Raw genomic sequence first — 16,657 nt, forward strand, 5'->3', positions numbered from 1 at the left:
TCTTTTGTGGTCAGCTTTCCTTTGTCTGACACTGAATAATCTGGTATTGATAATAACTTCTTTTACTGTTTTGCTCCCATCGTTTTTCGTACATTTTGCTCTTTATCCCCCAATACTTTCTGGCTGGCCAGTTGTTGCTGGTTGCTGCTACATACGGCTGCTTGTCACCTTTTATCTCCTTGATGCTGAGCAAATACGGCAGGCACTGAGCTTCACGCAAGTTAAAAGCACAAATGACTCAGACACACTTCAAAGATGCATCCCTCTGTTAACCAGCAGGATTAACCAGTTTCTGTCACAGTGTAAAAATGCAACTTCAAATACATCGATCTTGAAGGGGAGATCAGCCAGCAAATAACCTCAGGCTGCATTATCCTAGTTTTCTTTTCTTTGTGGGCATCTTTTCTTAATTTCTGGAAACCCTTGTCCCCTAGGCTTTTGGACTGGATCTCAAGGATGCTGAAAACCCTTCTTCTCCCTGCCGCCTTTCTTCCTTGTCTCTCTCCAGGAGCCCAGTGCCCTTTCTGCCATGCTTGCTAGTTTGTAGCATGATAAAGCAGATAATCAATTTGCTTTGAAAATAGCCCCTCTCTTTTGCCAGTTCTGGTCCTCAATGTCTCTTGAGTCCACTTAACTGCAGAAACTCCTACAGCCTTTGGAGAGGTCCATAAGCATCAGATCTGGCACAGGGTGGGTCACTTGAGCATGGCCCTGGGAGCAAGGAATGGAGAGCAGGACCTTCCTCTGGTAACTTCAAGCAGTTATATTAACTCAAGCTATCCAGTGTAACCTCATCTTAGTTGCGTGAAGCTGGTGATATAGCAGGAAATTAACTTTTGGCGAGGGAAGGGGGAATGCAGTGCCCCTTTTGGTAGCAGTATGGACTGATGCCAAGTTGGAGGAGATGCGTAACCAAAGTACAGGTTATGCTTGGGGACAGGTAGCACTCAGCCACTGAGTCTTAGTCGTAATAATAACTGGTTGAGGACAGCCAGAGCTGGACAGAAGGAACAGCTCTGAATGGAGTTGTTTGAGATGTTTTTTCATTATTTTTGTAAAAGGACAGGGAAGAGAAATTTTGCATAAGTATATATAGGAGAATTTTTCTTTTTAAAAAGAAGAGTCTTGATTTTAGGTCTCTGTTGAAAAAGTAATAGACTGTGTGAGCAGGGGCCTTCAGTCTGCTTGTGGGAGTGAGTCATACTCAGGACTGTGAGGTCTTTTCTAAGGTCTTAACGTGCTGAAGTCGTGCACAGCAATTTCTTGCACAACGCTAGATTCTCTGTGTTTCTGTGTCTGTTAACCTAACCAGTCCCCAACCTATTTTTTCCCAGGATAGCGGAAGTGTTTGATTAGACCACTAGCTATTTCCCTTTCAGTATCTCTACAATGTGGTGTTCACTGCACATTGGATGGAATATACTCTTGTGGTCCCTTTTCTTTTTTTGTAACCAGATAGATCAAGAGAAATTAAATGCACAGTATGAGCTGTTTTACTATTCAGTTATTCAGACACTTGCTTCAAGAGGTGGAGTAAATGTAGACTGAAGTAAGTCTGGCTGCCCTCCTTTCTTTTCTTAACTCTGCCATACATTTTTGTTGAAAGGGAGAATGCTTTGGCTGCACACTGAAGTTAAAAGCTACTTCACAACTGATATAAACTAAAAGAGCTGTATTGATCAGTGAATTGGCTCCAAAAGGTAGCTTCAGTGCTGCTTCTTCACTAAAATAATTAAATGTTTTTTTCATTACTGTGAACAGTGCATTCTTCTTTTGAGAAATCCACACAGCTTGTTGATTTTTTTGTTTGTTTGTTTTTCTCCCTCTTCTGCCAGAATGGAGTCATGTCTGGATTGATGCAAATGCTGCTTCTGAAGGTTTCTGCTCACATCACAGAACAGCTGGGAATGGCCCCAGGAGGAGAATTCAGGGAGGCTTTCAAAGAGGTGCGAACTTGAAACGGTTTTTCTGAGGTCAAATTACTGGCCTTTTGCTCCCAGAGTCAAACTAAATAGAACCATTTGTTAGTGACTAGAAAAGAGCACTCTGGCCATACTTGTGCTGAAGCCTGTGAAGTAGTAAGAATCATCTTCAGCTTCTAAGTGTACTCGAAATTAGAGGTTTGTAGCCCTAAGTGGCATGAAAGCAACTCCAAAAAGGCTTCAAATGATAAAGGTTTTTCCTGATGATATTTCTGATGGCATTTGTTTTCATTAATAACTTATGTATTTTGTTCCTGTTAAATAATTATTTTTTTAATTCTGGATATGGATCCTGGTCCCACTGTTGGTGGTGTCACAGTTTCAGGCTGTGAAAACCAACTCTAAGGCATTAATGAGATCCAACACATTCATGTAGAAAGATTGTTTGGGGAAGTGAAATATGTGACTGGTCTGTTAGTCCTATCTGGCCTTCTAACATTCTCTTTTGTACTGCTGCCAGCTGTAATACTGGGAAGTAAATAGTACAACTTCTGTGTATCACAGCTACTCTTTTTTTTTATTGTCTGGGAGTACTGAGACACTTATTTTCACTGTATGTGTCCACCTTGCAGAATGTATCTTGCTATTTTTATGTAAATTAGGTATTAGTAAGGAAATCTGAGATAACATAACTGTTAAAGAATCTGGAATAATTTGGTGTATTTATCCTTAATAAAAAGAAACTGTTTCAAGGCTTATTTTCCTCAGCATTCCAGACCAGAGTGGAACATTTTAAGTGTTTCCCATTTTAAGTGGGAAAGAAAAAAATTATATATATTACCTCTGTCCTGTTCTAAAGTGGTTGTTTAAAATTTTTAAACAGGTATGTGTAGGAAAGAATTTTCTAGAAATTCTGTACTGTACTAAAATTTGTCAGTCTAAGCTACAGCGAAGTCTCACCCCACATTGTTGTGTGGTATCTGGCATCAGTTCTTGTTTCATAAGCTCCCTCTTGAATATATTTTACCCTGAGAAACTGATAGGTTAGCGATCCTGACAAATCCTAGGTAAAAGCAAAATGACCACAGTTGTTTCACCTTAGACTTTTTTCAGACCCAGATAGATATTGAGCCCCATCTGTTCACCTTAAGTAGTCATAAGCAGGAGCTTTCTGCTTAGGTAAAAGTAGCCTAAAGAGGGTGGCGTTACAACTTAATGTTTGTACTGTAATACCTACTGCATCTTGTAGCTGATGTATTCCTGTATGAAGTAGTATTTTGGAAATTTTATTTACTGCAAAGACAAAATATTTTTTGATGTTGAAGTATGACACTACTGGCTCTTTTTTAAGATACATTGTATAACACAATAAAACAAATGTTTTCTTAATAAGGATGCATACTGTGCTGCAGTATGGAATGTTGGCTAGTGATTTGTATCTTTTCTTTCAGGCCAGTAAAGTACCTTTCTGTAAATTCCATCTTGGAGACCGACCCATCCCTGTTACATTTAAGAGAGCAATTGCTGCCCTTTCTTTCTGGCAAAAAGTCAAGCTTGCCTGGGGTCTTTGCTTCTTATCTGACCCAATCAGGTATGCATAAGCATCCCATATGTTTATCGGGGGTAAAACGTTCAATTCTTCAGTTTGACTTTAGTACAAGCTGGAAGTCCTCAGTACCCACCCTGATACAGTGAAACTTGAAGTTAGTGAGAAGGATAAATACACAAACTACCCTACAATAATCTGTATTTTCAAAAAGAAAGCTGGCTTGCTGATCTTTTTCCAGCTCTTTCTTTAATTGTCTTTTGATACGCTACTTCCAGGTAAAGTGAAAGATTTGGTGCTGGGGAGTTCCTAGTGCACTTAAGAAAAAACTTTTTTTTAAAATTTTTATGCTGAAAATAAAATCTTTCCCACTACTGTATGTAGATGTTGTAAATAGAAGAGAGTAGGGCCTCGGTATGCTAATTTATACCTCCTTAAGATTTCCAAAGGACTTGAGTCTGCTATGCTAAGTCACATCTGGATCAGGGCAGCTTGAGAACTGAATCTGCTGTCTCAGCAGCTTTTCAGAACAAGAGAAAACATTTAAAGTTTGTGGACAACGTGGACTCTTAATGATTATTGCCTTTATAAAGGGACATTGTTAGAAACTTTTGCCATACGATAATATTTCTCGGACAGCTATTCTCTTGCTCAGTTTGGTTTTCCCTTCAGAGACATCCCTGTGCCAAGTTTGCTTCCTCTTTCCACAAGTAGGCGTGCGATAACTTGCTTGAACTGGGTGAGAACACATGCACAGTTGTCCTCTTAATTTCAGTCTGCTCCTACCAGATTCACAGTGGTGGGAGGCTTGCCAGAAACAGGTTCCCTGTGCACGTGGTCCCTGAATCTCAGTGCCCCTCATACCCTGTGACCAGAGCTCTGCACAGCTCATGAAGTGATCTGTGGCATTTTTTCCAGGCTTTTAAAATTAGGCCAGGGCTCAAACTGTAGTCTGGTCAATCAAACCTTCTGTTTTCCAGTTTTAACATTTACTTAATTGTCCTTTCATGTAAATACTTGCCGTTACATCCATCTGTAAAATGAGTTTGACCCTCCCTCAATCCATTAACTACAGTTCATGCACAAAGTAAGTTTTCTACACTTACTAGTCTAATACTAGCATGAAACTATTTGCAGGCTTTTGGGGGTCATTGGAGGATATATTTCTTTGCAACTTCTCCCATTCTTTTATCCATCCTAAGAACATTTTGGTTTTCAACTGCAATATTAAGATAATTACGGGTTATGCACACTAGCTTCCCACTGAAGCTTGGACATAACATCTCAGTTGTTGTTGTGTAATTGATTGATCTGCTAAGTTGATTTTTAAAAATAATATGTGGGTAGGGGTTGAAAAGGAAAGGTGTTTAGAATTGGGAAGTTGTTGGGGGCAGGGGGGTATTGTGCACCCAGCCATCAACATGAGCTTCTACACAAAACGGCGTAATAATTCCGCATCAAATTTGTGTCAGTCTGATAGCTTTTCTATGATCTGTTGAAAGCTAGCAATGCATTTCTCCTTTTGGTTGTCCCTGTTGACATTTGTAGTGTCCTTTTCATCTTGGAAACTAAAGAAAGCATGTTTGGTATCATTCTTCAGTAGACAGTGGTGCAAAAACAGATGATTCTGTTGCCACGAACTAGGACTATACCACAGCTGTGGGTGCAAACAGAAGGTTAACAGCACCTATGAAAAATATAAAAGCTCATTGCATCTACTCCTGCAGTTTTTATTTGTTTATTTCCCACCCATTTCTTATTCTTCTGTTCAGGGAATTGATTTATAACTTTGACTTCCCTGCTGAAGACCTGTGATTGACACTAGGAACCTGCAGAACTCTTTCCATCCCCTCAGACTGTGCCTTACGGTGTGCTTTTTTTGTTCCTTAAATAGAGCCCCTGTGTGTTCAGTGATCAGATCTGCTTCCTCAGGAGTGCTCTGGGTTGCCTCTTCTAAGCTTATTAATATACACTGAAAGTGGGGCACCATGATAACTATTTCCTTTGAAGCCCTAGTGCTTTTGTTCAGTTAAGTTGTCAGCTTTCAGACTGGGAAGGGTGAAAATCCAGTTGCGCTGCCTTAAAGGCAAGTGACCTCTCTTCTTTCCCTTTCCCTCACTGTAGAGGCATTGTTAGGTATCCAGTTTTACAGGTTTAGGGAGTTTGTTTTGCTTTTGAAGAGGAGAACTGGGGGAGGAGAACTGTAGAGTGTGAGTTTATGTGAATAATGTGTATAAAACCCTATTGGTTTTATTCATTGGTTTGTCTGTATTGAGCTTTAAAAGCATAACAGATACTGAGAAAGCTTACTTTTCTTTCAGTAAGGATGATGTGGAGAAATGCAAACAGAAGGATTTACTGGAGCAGATGATGGCAGAAATGATTGGAGAATTTCCTGATCTTCATCGAACGATTGTCTCGGAACGAGATATTTACTTGACCTACATGCTGAAGCAAGCAGCAAAGCAGATAGAACTACCTCGAGCTTCAGAAGGTAATTGTCTTAAAGCAGATACCATAAGTTCTTTGTGTGCTAGTCCAAAGTTCAGTTCTTGTCAGGAAATTTGGGAAGTTATGTTCATGTGTGCCATGTGTCACATAAGATTACAGTGCTTAAACAATTAAAAAGGGATATTGCTCTTTGTTGCAACCACCTATAGAAGTAAAGAATTTTTGTAGAGCAGTAGATTACAAAGTATGATTCCTTTCTTACTGTGCTGTTTAAAATTGGAAAATACTAATTAGCCTGACAACTTTTTCAAAAGGCAGGCATCTGGTGTCACAGCACAGGACAGTCTAGACTTATGTTGCCTATCTTGCTTCCACCTTGTTACCTCACCAAATTCATTTTCATCACTAGCTGCTCAAGAACACATTTCTTGCTTGAAACATGTGTGACCTCTGCATGTTTCAGCAAGGTATAAGCGTACAGAATAATTGCATTTCTCTAGCCTTTGGAAGTATTTTGCTGCTGTATGTGATGTGCATGCCCTCCCTATATGTAAGCATACTGAGCTATGGGTTACCTCTTATTTGCTGTCTTAAGATACTGTTTATAATCACTTCAGTGCAGACCTGTGGCACTGTCTTGTGATTGAAAAAATAGTGAGGGGATTGTACTTGTGTTCTTGTATCTCCCTTGCCTAATATTACCTCAATGGTGCCTTCATAGAGTTTGTCCACACACACAGTTATTTCCTGTGAGCTCAGTTGATACAGCTGAAGGAGGCACAGATGCATTCAGTTACTTGGTCCAAAGAGCAGGCTGAAAATTTAGTTTTATTGTTGGTCTTGGCTGGGTCATGAGCCACAAGAGGAATTGTTTAGCAATTCCCCTGCTCTTTTTTTTTCCCCCCCCCTCCCTTTAAATCTGCCGCCTTAAAAGCTCAGTCTCTGGATCACTGGCTTAGGGATTGCCTATGAAACTGGAAGGTGTTTATGTGCATTATGAAGGACTTAAAATAGAAGATGGGACCATAAAAGACAAGAACGTGAGGGACTACCTGACTGATAGTCATGTGTCTCAGTCTCTTAGTTAACAAGAGACAATGCCAGAGACAGTCTTGTTTAGAAGCTGTGCATTTGTTATATACATATAATCTGTTCTATGCATTCATGCTCATGAGAGACAAAAAGAAAAAAGGAAAAAAAAAAAAGGCAAATGATATACTTAAGATTCCTAGTGAAATACAAAACCCCACAATTCAAATGAGTAGAAATAGGGCATCACCACCATTGTCCAAATCATTTGCTATTATGGGGACATAGTAAGGGGAAATTCTTGGACACTATTTGCAGGACTCAAATATACTTTTGGTCTGATATATTCCTAAACTAGGTCTGATTTATTTCTAGGCTTTGTCTGACTCCTGGGTGAACTCTTCCAAAGAGCTTGCAAATGAAACTTTCACATTTAGTTTTTTGTTCTATCTTTACTCCACACAAAATATTCTGAGAGGGATAAAAGTTTCTTCCAGGACTAAGTTTCAGGCAGGGATTCAGACATTATGGTGTCATCTTTGAATCCTGCCCAGAAGCAGACAGGAACATACAGGTGGAGGTTGGAGTGGATGTGATGTGCTGTGGACAGCCCATTCTGCTGAGGTGCTGTGCTCTGCCTCTGTTGTAGTTGCAGCTCTGATTTAGAGCAACCCTAGAATAGGCTGAGAAAAGGCAAGTCCAAAGAAATAACTTGGAAAATGTGTGTAATAGTTCTAGTGTTTTCAATACAGTTTTGTTTCATTTCAAGGGGAGCTGCTTTTCAAATGTTTTACTTATTCCTGGAAAAATCAAGGGTGGATATTTAAAGCAAGACAGTCGAACTTACTCACATTTTGTATTTATGTATTATATTTATAATTTTCCGCATAGGAAAGCAGCCTGATTACTATTACTTAGAAAGTTTTCTGTGAATTATTTTTATTGTGGCGTGGTGCCATTTTTTTATTGGAGGAGAAGTAATCCCAAAACTTTCAGGAACAACATTTTAACTTCCACTGGGTGTTGTGGAATTTGGATGGTAGATGGGAGGTGAGGGTGAGAGCCGGCACATGTTGCAGTGGTCTAATGGTGACTGGCTAGCTGCTGCACACGAATGGTACGGGTTTTGCTGTTACTTGCTGAGGCCAGGTCTGTAACAGTAGACTTAACAGGGGCAGGTGTGGTCTCGAGCGCTGTTCTCCCATTGTTCATTCTGCTTGTTAGCCCAGGTCTTGGCACAATTTGCATGTGTGCCAGCTGCCGCTGTCCAAAGTGGTGTAGAAAGTTCTCTGTTCAGGAGATAGCAAAGACCAGGGCTGCTCCTGGTCTCCTGTACAGAAACATGACACACGCACGGAAGGAAAGAAACTAATTTAGCTTGCATCTGCTGAGCGTCTCACCCTGAGGATGGAGTGTGAGCCCTGGCCAGGTCTGTTTACTGAAACAAACGTGTCCTGAAAATCCAGAAACTGTGCTGATGTTTTTCAGACTTTCAGCATAAGAGGCAGTAGGTGAGATGAGTATTAACTTTTAGTATGTAACAGAGTTTTAATATCTAATAGTAAGTCCCTACCCCTTGGAAAATTCAGTTTTGTAATTTCACACATTACCTATTTATTTATAGCCTGAAATTAGTTATTTTACCAATGTGTTCCTTTCTCTCCATCTCTCTCTCAGCTGAACCTAGAAAATATATCCCAGCTGTTGTAGTTGGTGTTGTTGGGATGGGTCATGTACCTGGAATTGAAAAGAACTGGAACTCTGACTTAAACATCCAGGAAATAATGAGGTAACAGTCATCCTTTCCTACGTGTTGACATAACAGCTTCTCTTGCTAAAAGACAGCAATAATTGGTTTGTTTGGGGTTTTTTGGTTGTTTGTCACAGCTTGAAGAAACATCACTACTGTCATTCCTGCCCTGTCAGCTCACTGACTTGCTGTGCAGTGCTTGCAGATTGTGCTTACAGCAAAGGAAAAGAAATTATCAAAGGAAAAAATTAAATAGTTGGATATCGAGGGAAGTAGAGATGAGAAGATGCCCTTGTCTAGAAAGAAAATTAATTGATCCACATTTAAGGCTTTTAAAATGAGAATTCAAATGAGGGCTGTAGAAGATGGTAAAAACAAAACCAGGCTTCCAGTCTAGCTTAGGTAAATAAACTGTTGGATTCAAAGTTTTTGTTATGTCCGGACACTGCTGGCTCTGGCAAGCTTACTATCACAGCTGCTCATAGCCTAGTTTCAAGTGTATCTATACATAAGTAGTAACATGTTTTAATATGTATACCTAAATACGGGCTGATTTAAGCCATGTATCTGGTGAACTCTTGCTCCAAAGTACCTATTAAAATAGATGCATGTGTTCTGTAAAAGAAGGAAGTGAAGAATCAAAATGTGCAGGCTATGTGTATCCCATAAAGCCACAAAGGTCAGGACTTCAGAAATGTAGGATGAGTTATAGTATGACCTGGTAGTACTGGTCTGCAATGGTTTAGGATAATAGAGCCTTTCAAATATTGGCACTCTATCTTATCACATCTGTTTACTGTGTTTATGTAAGCACCTCACCCATCTCTTCAGAGGTTCTGAAAAGACAGAAAAGACTGCTCCATCTAAACGGTGTGTTTAGGCATCTAAAATATGATTTAGAGAGACTTATCCAAGAACGCAATGTACAGGAGCCCTGCCTAGCCATTTATAAGTCTTTTTCAAGGCTAAGCCTCACCTGGAGTCGCAAACTAGATGTCCATATTCCTCTGCACCCTTGCAAATAACCTGTAAAAAGAGGTTGCCCAAATACGTATAATTGTATGGTTAATGTTGGTTGCATCATTGATGTTACAGAACTGAATGGCCGAAAGCCTGACTAAGTGTATCCAAGTTTACAAAGAGGGTCTTTTTCATCAAAGTTTAGGCTCTTTGACTTGTCTTTACCATATCAGTGCCATAACTAAGTGGAATGGTTACCAGAATCTTTCATAAAACATTAATATCGCATTAACTTGACTTTCTAAAATAATATGAAGCCAATTACATTCATAAGATTACCATATTTGAGACTCATTTCTCGTTAAACTTTTTTACCCCTCATGCTGTCACACTGCAGTTGCAGAGCAGAGTTACAGGGTTTTTTTGTGTGTTAATGGTTGTCACCTCTCTAAAGTGAAAAGTTTAAGACTTTTACAGATATTTAGTTAGGTTTTACAAATTGCAAAGTGATCTTGAAAGTCATCTGGATAGAAACATATACATTCCTCAGACTTCCAATTTTTAAGTTCATGCACTGAACCTGACTCTAAGCAGACCTTACTATTTGCTTCAGATTGTTTTGAAATTACTGTTTTTAAATTACACTGAGGGACTGGAATTGAGAAAGAAGCAATAGAGAAGCATGTAAAGGTGTAAAGGGATGCAAAAGGTATAAAGGGGATGCCTTTACACCATCCTTTGTTCAGTGTGTATGCTTTTTTAAAACTATTCCTGTATATTCCCTTAATATGGAAAATGTTACCAATAATAACTTTGCCCTAGTTTGAACATACGGATCTAAGCTCAGTCTAGTTGGTATCCTAATCTCAGCGCATCTAACCTGGTTTGAGTGTGCCCATAATGTTTTTGCACTACTGTAACTGATTGCTTCTGAATACATTAGAAACATTTACTAGATATAAATAAATGAGAACTTGTGGCTTCTTTGAAATGACATGCAGAGACCTCCGCGTCCCCTGTGAGAGGATTATCTGAGTTGCAGTGTAGGCATGCTGTGGGTGCAGGGCCAGCTGAGGTACCGCAGAGCCTGTTAGCAAAGGTGCAGGGCTACCTGTGCACGCTGCTGTGCTTTCAAAGCCAGCTTTATTTTGAAGGTAAAACTAAGTGTTTGCTTCATACACTAAGTTAATAAGACTGCTTGAAGGCAGGGGTAGACCCGGTGTGCCTGTTGTCCTCTGCCCTCCTGGTCCTAGGTGGCCAGTGCAGAGACTTCCAGGCGGCTCTGTGAAGATCTCAGGGCCAGCAATATCTGCCAGACCAGAGACAGCTTCACGCGAAGCCTCTCTGCTTTGTCTGCACTGTCCTCTGTGGAGCTCTGGAGGCCAAGAGCGCTGCAGGGGCTCGGCCTCCACACGCTCGTGCTGGGCGCTGCAGCTAGGCTGGTAAGCCTGCCTGGCGTCCAGGGGTACACCTTGCTGAAACACCCCCCGAATCTGTGCAGAGGCCAGCCTGGCTCCAGACTTACCCCTTCTGGCCGCACAAACCTGACCAGGTCCTGTCGTGTTATCAAGAATATCCAAGCTCTGTTTTCCTCCATTACCCTGAATGCCAGCGAGTTGACTGTACAGGTGTTGGACTCAGGCTGTGTCCTGTGTTTCTTCTGACTTTTCCTTCTGTGCAGAGATATGCATACTATATTATAAACAGTTTGACAAACAATATTAACTTCTAGTATTCTTCAAGAAGTCTTGATGTTGTCTTAGTTATTTTGATAGGGTGATGGGCAAGTCAAGGTCCATAGCCATTACAAGTGCCATCATACATAAGTGGAAAAAGCTTTATTATTATTATTTTTGTTGTTGTTATAATTTTGTTGTTAATATTATTATTGTTGTTGTTGTTACTAGTTAATTGGGATGTAGCCCTTGAACATGAAAGAATACGTTGTTCGTTCATGACACATCTGTTACCTGAAAGTCTCCTGCACTATAAGGGGGAAGGGGAGAAAAGATCCTTGTTTTGATTGGAAAGAGCAGGCATTTTCCAGCTATGCAGGTGTTAACGCTGTTTTATATCTTTTGCTTCAGTGTGCCTCCTCCATCAGCTTCAAGTAAGATTTTCAAATTTGTCATAAAAGCAACAGTTTTTGGACTGATGGGATATGGCTGCTACCGAATAGGTCAAAGGACAATTCAGTTTATTCTCTCGATGCCAGCAGCACAGAGCTATCTTCAGAAACTGACAGAAATAAGGTCTCAGCATTGAACATTGAGTGGGGGCACTATGTGAAGAAGGTGGCTGAAAAAGGGTGATAGAGGCAACAAATGTGAACTGGACTGAAAGAGGAGGGAGATGAGGATTCTAGTCAGACGACTGATGCTGAGCAACGCTGAATTGCTGTATAATAAAATATTTGGTACTAAAGTTACACCAGCTATGATCTAATGAATAGGTTTGATTCCTGGTAAGTGTGTTGCATGAAACAACATGATTCCAGATTGAGGTAAAAGAAATATGTACGCAAATATATATATTATATATATGCATACTGTATATATAATATATATTACTGATGATGTAGTACAGACAGCTTAAAGAGTGTATGTTCATGACTTCTTTTCCAGAGGAACAGAACAACGCAAAGTAACCTAATTGGCTGCATCTGCTCCGAAGTTCAGGGACACTTGTCTTGAGTGATTCTTTGCTTTTTTTCCTTAGGTATAATAATACCTAGTGGTTGTTTCTGGTGCCAGACACTTTTACACATAATTTAGAAGGACATCTTCTCAATGTGTGTTTTATACTTAAAACATTTAGGCTTTTTTAAACTTAAGAGCTTTCCAAAAGTTTCACAATTGTACAGGCTGTCATACGTACACTGCTCAAATTTTTTACAAGCCTTACTGAAGAACAGGAATGTTGCCTTTAGATTGCATCCCTTGTTACCACCACCAGTTGAATTGTCTTTCTCCTGCATAGAGAAGGTGTAGCCATGCCATCAGAACGCAATGTGGTTTGTGTCACATGTTTACAGGACACTGTGTTCCTTTAGATTAGCTTATTTAAACTGTATTATTTAGCCAAATCCTGCTGGATTCAGTATTGTAAATTTAAGAGACTAGAACTACTGTACAACTTACTTTTGTTTCTCAGACCTTTCATTATTGGGACAAGAAGTCTGGAATTGATAGTACCTGCCCCTCATTTTTGATACATGAAAATATTTTATTTATCAATGTAATTTCTCAGTGGATGAATATTTTAATCTATTTAATAGAAAAGCAGTGTTCAGTTTAGTTTTTCAAACTAGCTGTAGCATTTTATTTGGATTACCTGCTGTTTATACATAGAATTATGGGTACTTCAAACTGCTGTGATTGTCTTTCTTAATTATCCAGGACAGCCATCCATCATCAGTATTTTTTTTTTTTAATCCTAGGTTCATATTTCATAGGAATCTTTTTGGTACCCTTTATACAGGATTGTCAATGATTGTAAAGTGTCCTCTGCAATCAGCTAGTCCCAGTTCAACAATACAAATAACTGTAATTGTCATATCAAAGTTTTAACCTGATGTATTTGAATGGAAGAGTCCCATTTGCTCCTCAGGCTCATATACAGTTGCTCATCACTTAAAGTGAAGTTTTTATCTGTATTAATTTCTTTTGTGAATGAAAGATAGGAACCAGTGTGTGAGGCAGGAGGAGGAAAAGGTGACGTGTTTTGTGTTTCTTTCTTGTTTCCAGTTGGTTCAATAAAATCAACAAACCGCTTTTAATAGGGTGTATTTCCAAAGCCTTGTGTTGGAAATTGTCCCATACAGTCTATTGTTTGATGAAAGTATGTACATGTAATCTTCTGTGCAGTGTTGTCTTTTTCAAGCTTTTTAAATGAAATTAAGGGTCTAATGCTCCTCTCTGTGATGGCATTGACTTTGCTGGGAGCTGGTCTGTCCATGCAACCTGATGCTTTTCTGCCTTGCACTTTTAAAATTTTATGAGTCCCAGTGCAGCAAATCATTTAAGTGCATGTTTCTCTTTAAACCTATTAAATCTAACCCAATCCTGCAGAGCTCTTAAGATGATGCTAGGTGCTTTTCTGGATCTGGGCCTTACAGTTGTGCAGGGAATAAACCTTAGCAAGTGAGAATGGCAGCAATTCACATTTCTCGGACACAAAGTGTAAATGATAATACAGAACACAGTGGAGGCGGGTCCTTTTATTTCCCATCTATCAGTGCTTAAGAAACCACCAGCCATCTCTAGCAAGAGGAAAAGCAGCATTTGTACACAATTTATAGAAGACTAGAGTGACTGCTTGAATTTTGATTCCTGATTTTTTTTTTAAGGTTTAATGTATTGTTTACAATGAAGCAGTCCTGTTTGAATAATTGTGTTACATTTTATGTACATTTTTAAAAGATGAAAGCAAAAGCTTAAGCTCATTCTTCTCCTGGCTTTACTGACCTACCAAAATATTGTTTTGTTGGTTGTTTTTTTGAGAATTTTTAGCTGGTAGAATTCGATATATTGTTTTGCTTTAAGTTATCTACAGATTTTTAAGGTATCTGCAGATCTTTTTAAAAGCTCTGTAGATCTTTGATATCTGTGCTCAGGTAATTTTACACAAAGGAAAACAAATCTAAGGTAAATTTTAGCTATGAGCCTTAAACATGGGTGGGACTAATGCTAAATGATTGTCATGGAGCATTCTTGCAGACTTAATATTTTATACTTTTTAGCCAGAAGTGATTACTGTGTAAGTTGTCCATTCATTATTCAGTTATTCTCTCCAGTTAATACCTTAAGTCTATTGTTTCAGTCTTTTTTTACAAAGCATATCAGCAGATTCTTCAAGGAGCCTGTTTGTGGACGGAGAATTTGCAATTTATCTTCCCACTGTTGCGAACTGGCAGATCATATGCATGCAGTGTTTACTCAGTGGCACTGGAAAGCCTGATGAATTTGCAGAACTAACAATCCTATGAATCCATACACAAATGCTTAATATTGTATATTCAATGTGTTGTACTGCTTATGTAACATAATCAGTGTTTTAGCTCCATTCTCTTCTGTTCTAGTCAGTCCTTTCAGTGTTAACAGCATCCTGTAAAATTTAAATATATGTTGAATTGTCCCAGCCCCGCCTCAACCTTATGAAGCCATACTGTATTTTTTTGGTGACATGTACATCTGTTCTATGCATTTGTACATGTGATGTAAATTTGAAGTATTTTTAACAATGTGTGCCTTTAAAGTGATTTAAAGTAAACAGCAGTATGTTCTATGATATAAAAAATAAAATATTTTAATCACCATTTCTGTTGAAGGCATTTATTTTCCTTATTAATCAGTATTTTTATTGAGAACAAACACTGGTTAGCTAGATCCTAGTACATGATAATTTCACCATCTAACACATTTTTCTGAACAGGAAGGTCAATTGGAGTAAATACCTCCCACTGAGGGGCATCTGAGTGTAATGCTGAAGTAGGGAAACTAGTTCCTCTACCTCCCATATGTAATCTGTTACGAGAGGAAAGGATGAGCTTCCCTGCCCTACTGACATGCAGGGAGACTGACTTCTCAATGCGAGTACCCAGATTCCAAGTCCAGAGTTAGGCATGCCAAGCTGACTTGTTGTTGTTGCTTTTCTTTTAACGTCTCTCCAGTGCTCAGTTGTGCAAGGAGCTGATGGCCTTAGTCCCAGTCCAGCAAAGTGCTCAAACACTGGCCTAACATCAGGCACAGCCAGTGGTGCTTAAAGTGCTGTCCTCTGCATGGGTATTAAAGACCCTTTAAGTGGAAAAGGTGTTAAATTAGTGGCAAAAAGAGTTTAATCTTTCAAATTGAGCCAGCTAAATCAATATGACGATTACTTTTAATTAAAAAAAAGCTATTAATAGAAAGACCCTGCATTCATACTGAAAGTAAGTATATATGAGAAGCTGTATTCCATACAGATAATGTACCCCCTGAATAGTCTGCAGATTGTACACTTTGTCAGTCAGTGGTCCATACTTTTTGATCGTATGTGTGTGAAGCAAAGTGCAGTCCTGTTTTCATTGATCAGGCAAAGTTCCCTGATGTTGCACTTGGAGCTGCGTCTGCAAAGAGCTGCTGGGTAAGCTGTTTAGGTGGAAGAAAAAAAATGTTAAATACTGTCATCAAATACTGTCCATGTGACTGGCAGATGACATGCTGCACAGCATGTGAGCTATCAAGCACTGCTCAGTCAGGCAGGCTCAGTTTGCACACCCGCACACAGGGAAGGCAGCTGCCTGCTTTCGGAATGTATGTTCACCAGTGTTACATGCATACTGCTGGCCTAGGTTGTGTTTATGATGTGTCTTTTCTATACTGAATAATGAACCAAATTAAAAAATTGACTTTTGAGGTGGATTAATATTGCCTGGATTTCCACTGGAAGCTGTTATTCTGTGTGTGTATTGTAAAACATCTAAAAGGCACTGAGAAATACATCAAGTTATCTCAAAGTGCCAGGCAGTAGTGGGAACTACACAGGGACAAGAAACAACACACTGTCACTTCTGTAAGTCTAAGATACTCATGTACATATTTTCCTGTTTCTTTCTAAAACTGAAATAAACTTTAATTTTAGACTTGAGTGCTTTGAGACTGATTTTATTGCAAGGTTTGGGGTTTAAGTATTTGCAGGAGAAGGGTCACTTTTCTGGCTCTGACCGATGGACAGACTTCAGTGTGGTGCTGAGCCCTGTCAGTTGGCTGTGGAAATGTGTGTGGAAGACATCAACCACAGGACACAAGTAGGTCCAAAGATACAAAGCTGAAATCGGTCTACTGCCTATTCAGGTGAAAAAATACAACTGCTGTGCACATCCCCACAGCAGCAGGTTTTTTGTGTCTGTCTGTATGTGAAGGGGAATGGGGAATAGCTGAAGCAGCTGTCCTGTTGAGCAGGTCCTGGCTGAAGAAGCTGGCAGGGTGTTGTCTAATTATCCCCTCCCTTGTTGCTTGC

The 16,657-nt window shown here is 39.5% G+C and overlaps 1 protein-coding gene across 4 annotated transcripts in view; it reads left to right on the forward strand.

The window, feature by feature from the left end:
- The window catches only part of TRABD (TraB domain containing), a 36,165-nt gene extending 21,196 nt beyond the window's left edge, over nucleotides 1-14,969 (forward strand). For 3 of the 4 annotated variants that reach the window (XM_072860583.1, XM_072860593.1, XM_072860599.1), the window contains 5 exons: nucleotides 1,836-1,946; nucleotides 3,374-3,513; nucleotides 5,790-5,962; nucleotides 8,626-8,737; nucleotides 11,746-14,968. In XM_072860583.1, coding sequence (XP_072716684.1) covers nucleotides 1,836-1,946; nucleotides 3,374-3,513; nucleotides 5,790-5,962; nucleotides 8,626-8,737; nucleotides 11,746-11,923 — 714 coding nt within the window. In that variant the 3' untranslated portion in view covers nucleotides 11,924-14,968. Of the gene's footprint in view, nucleotides 1-1,835; nucleotides 1,947-3,373; nucleotides 3,514-5,789; nucleotides 5,963-8,625; nucleotides 8,738-11,745 lie in introns of all 4 variants that reach the window. The other variant, XM_072860576.1, reaches the window with a different exon arrangement.
- Nucleotides 14,970-16,657: the final 1,688 nt, after the last annotated feature.

Source organism: Ciconia boyciana, chromosome 1, assembly GCF_034638445.1.
Source record: "Ciconia boyciana chromosome 1, ASM3463844v1, whole genome shotgun sequence".
NCBI classification, from domain to species: Eukaryota; Metazoa; Chordata; class Aves; order Ciconiiformes; family Ciconiidae; genus Ciconia; species Ciconia boyciana.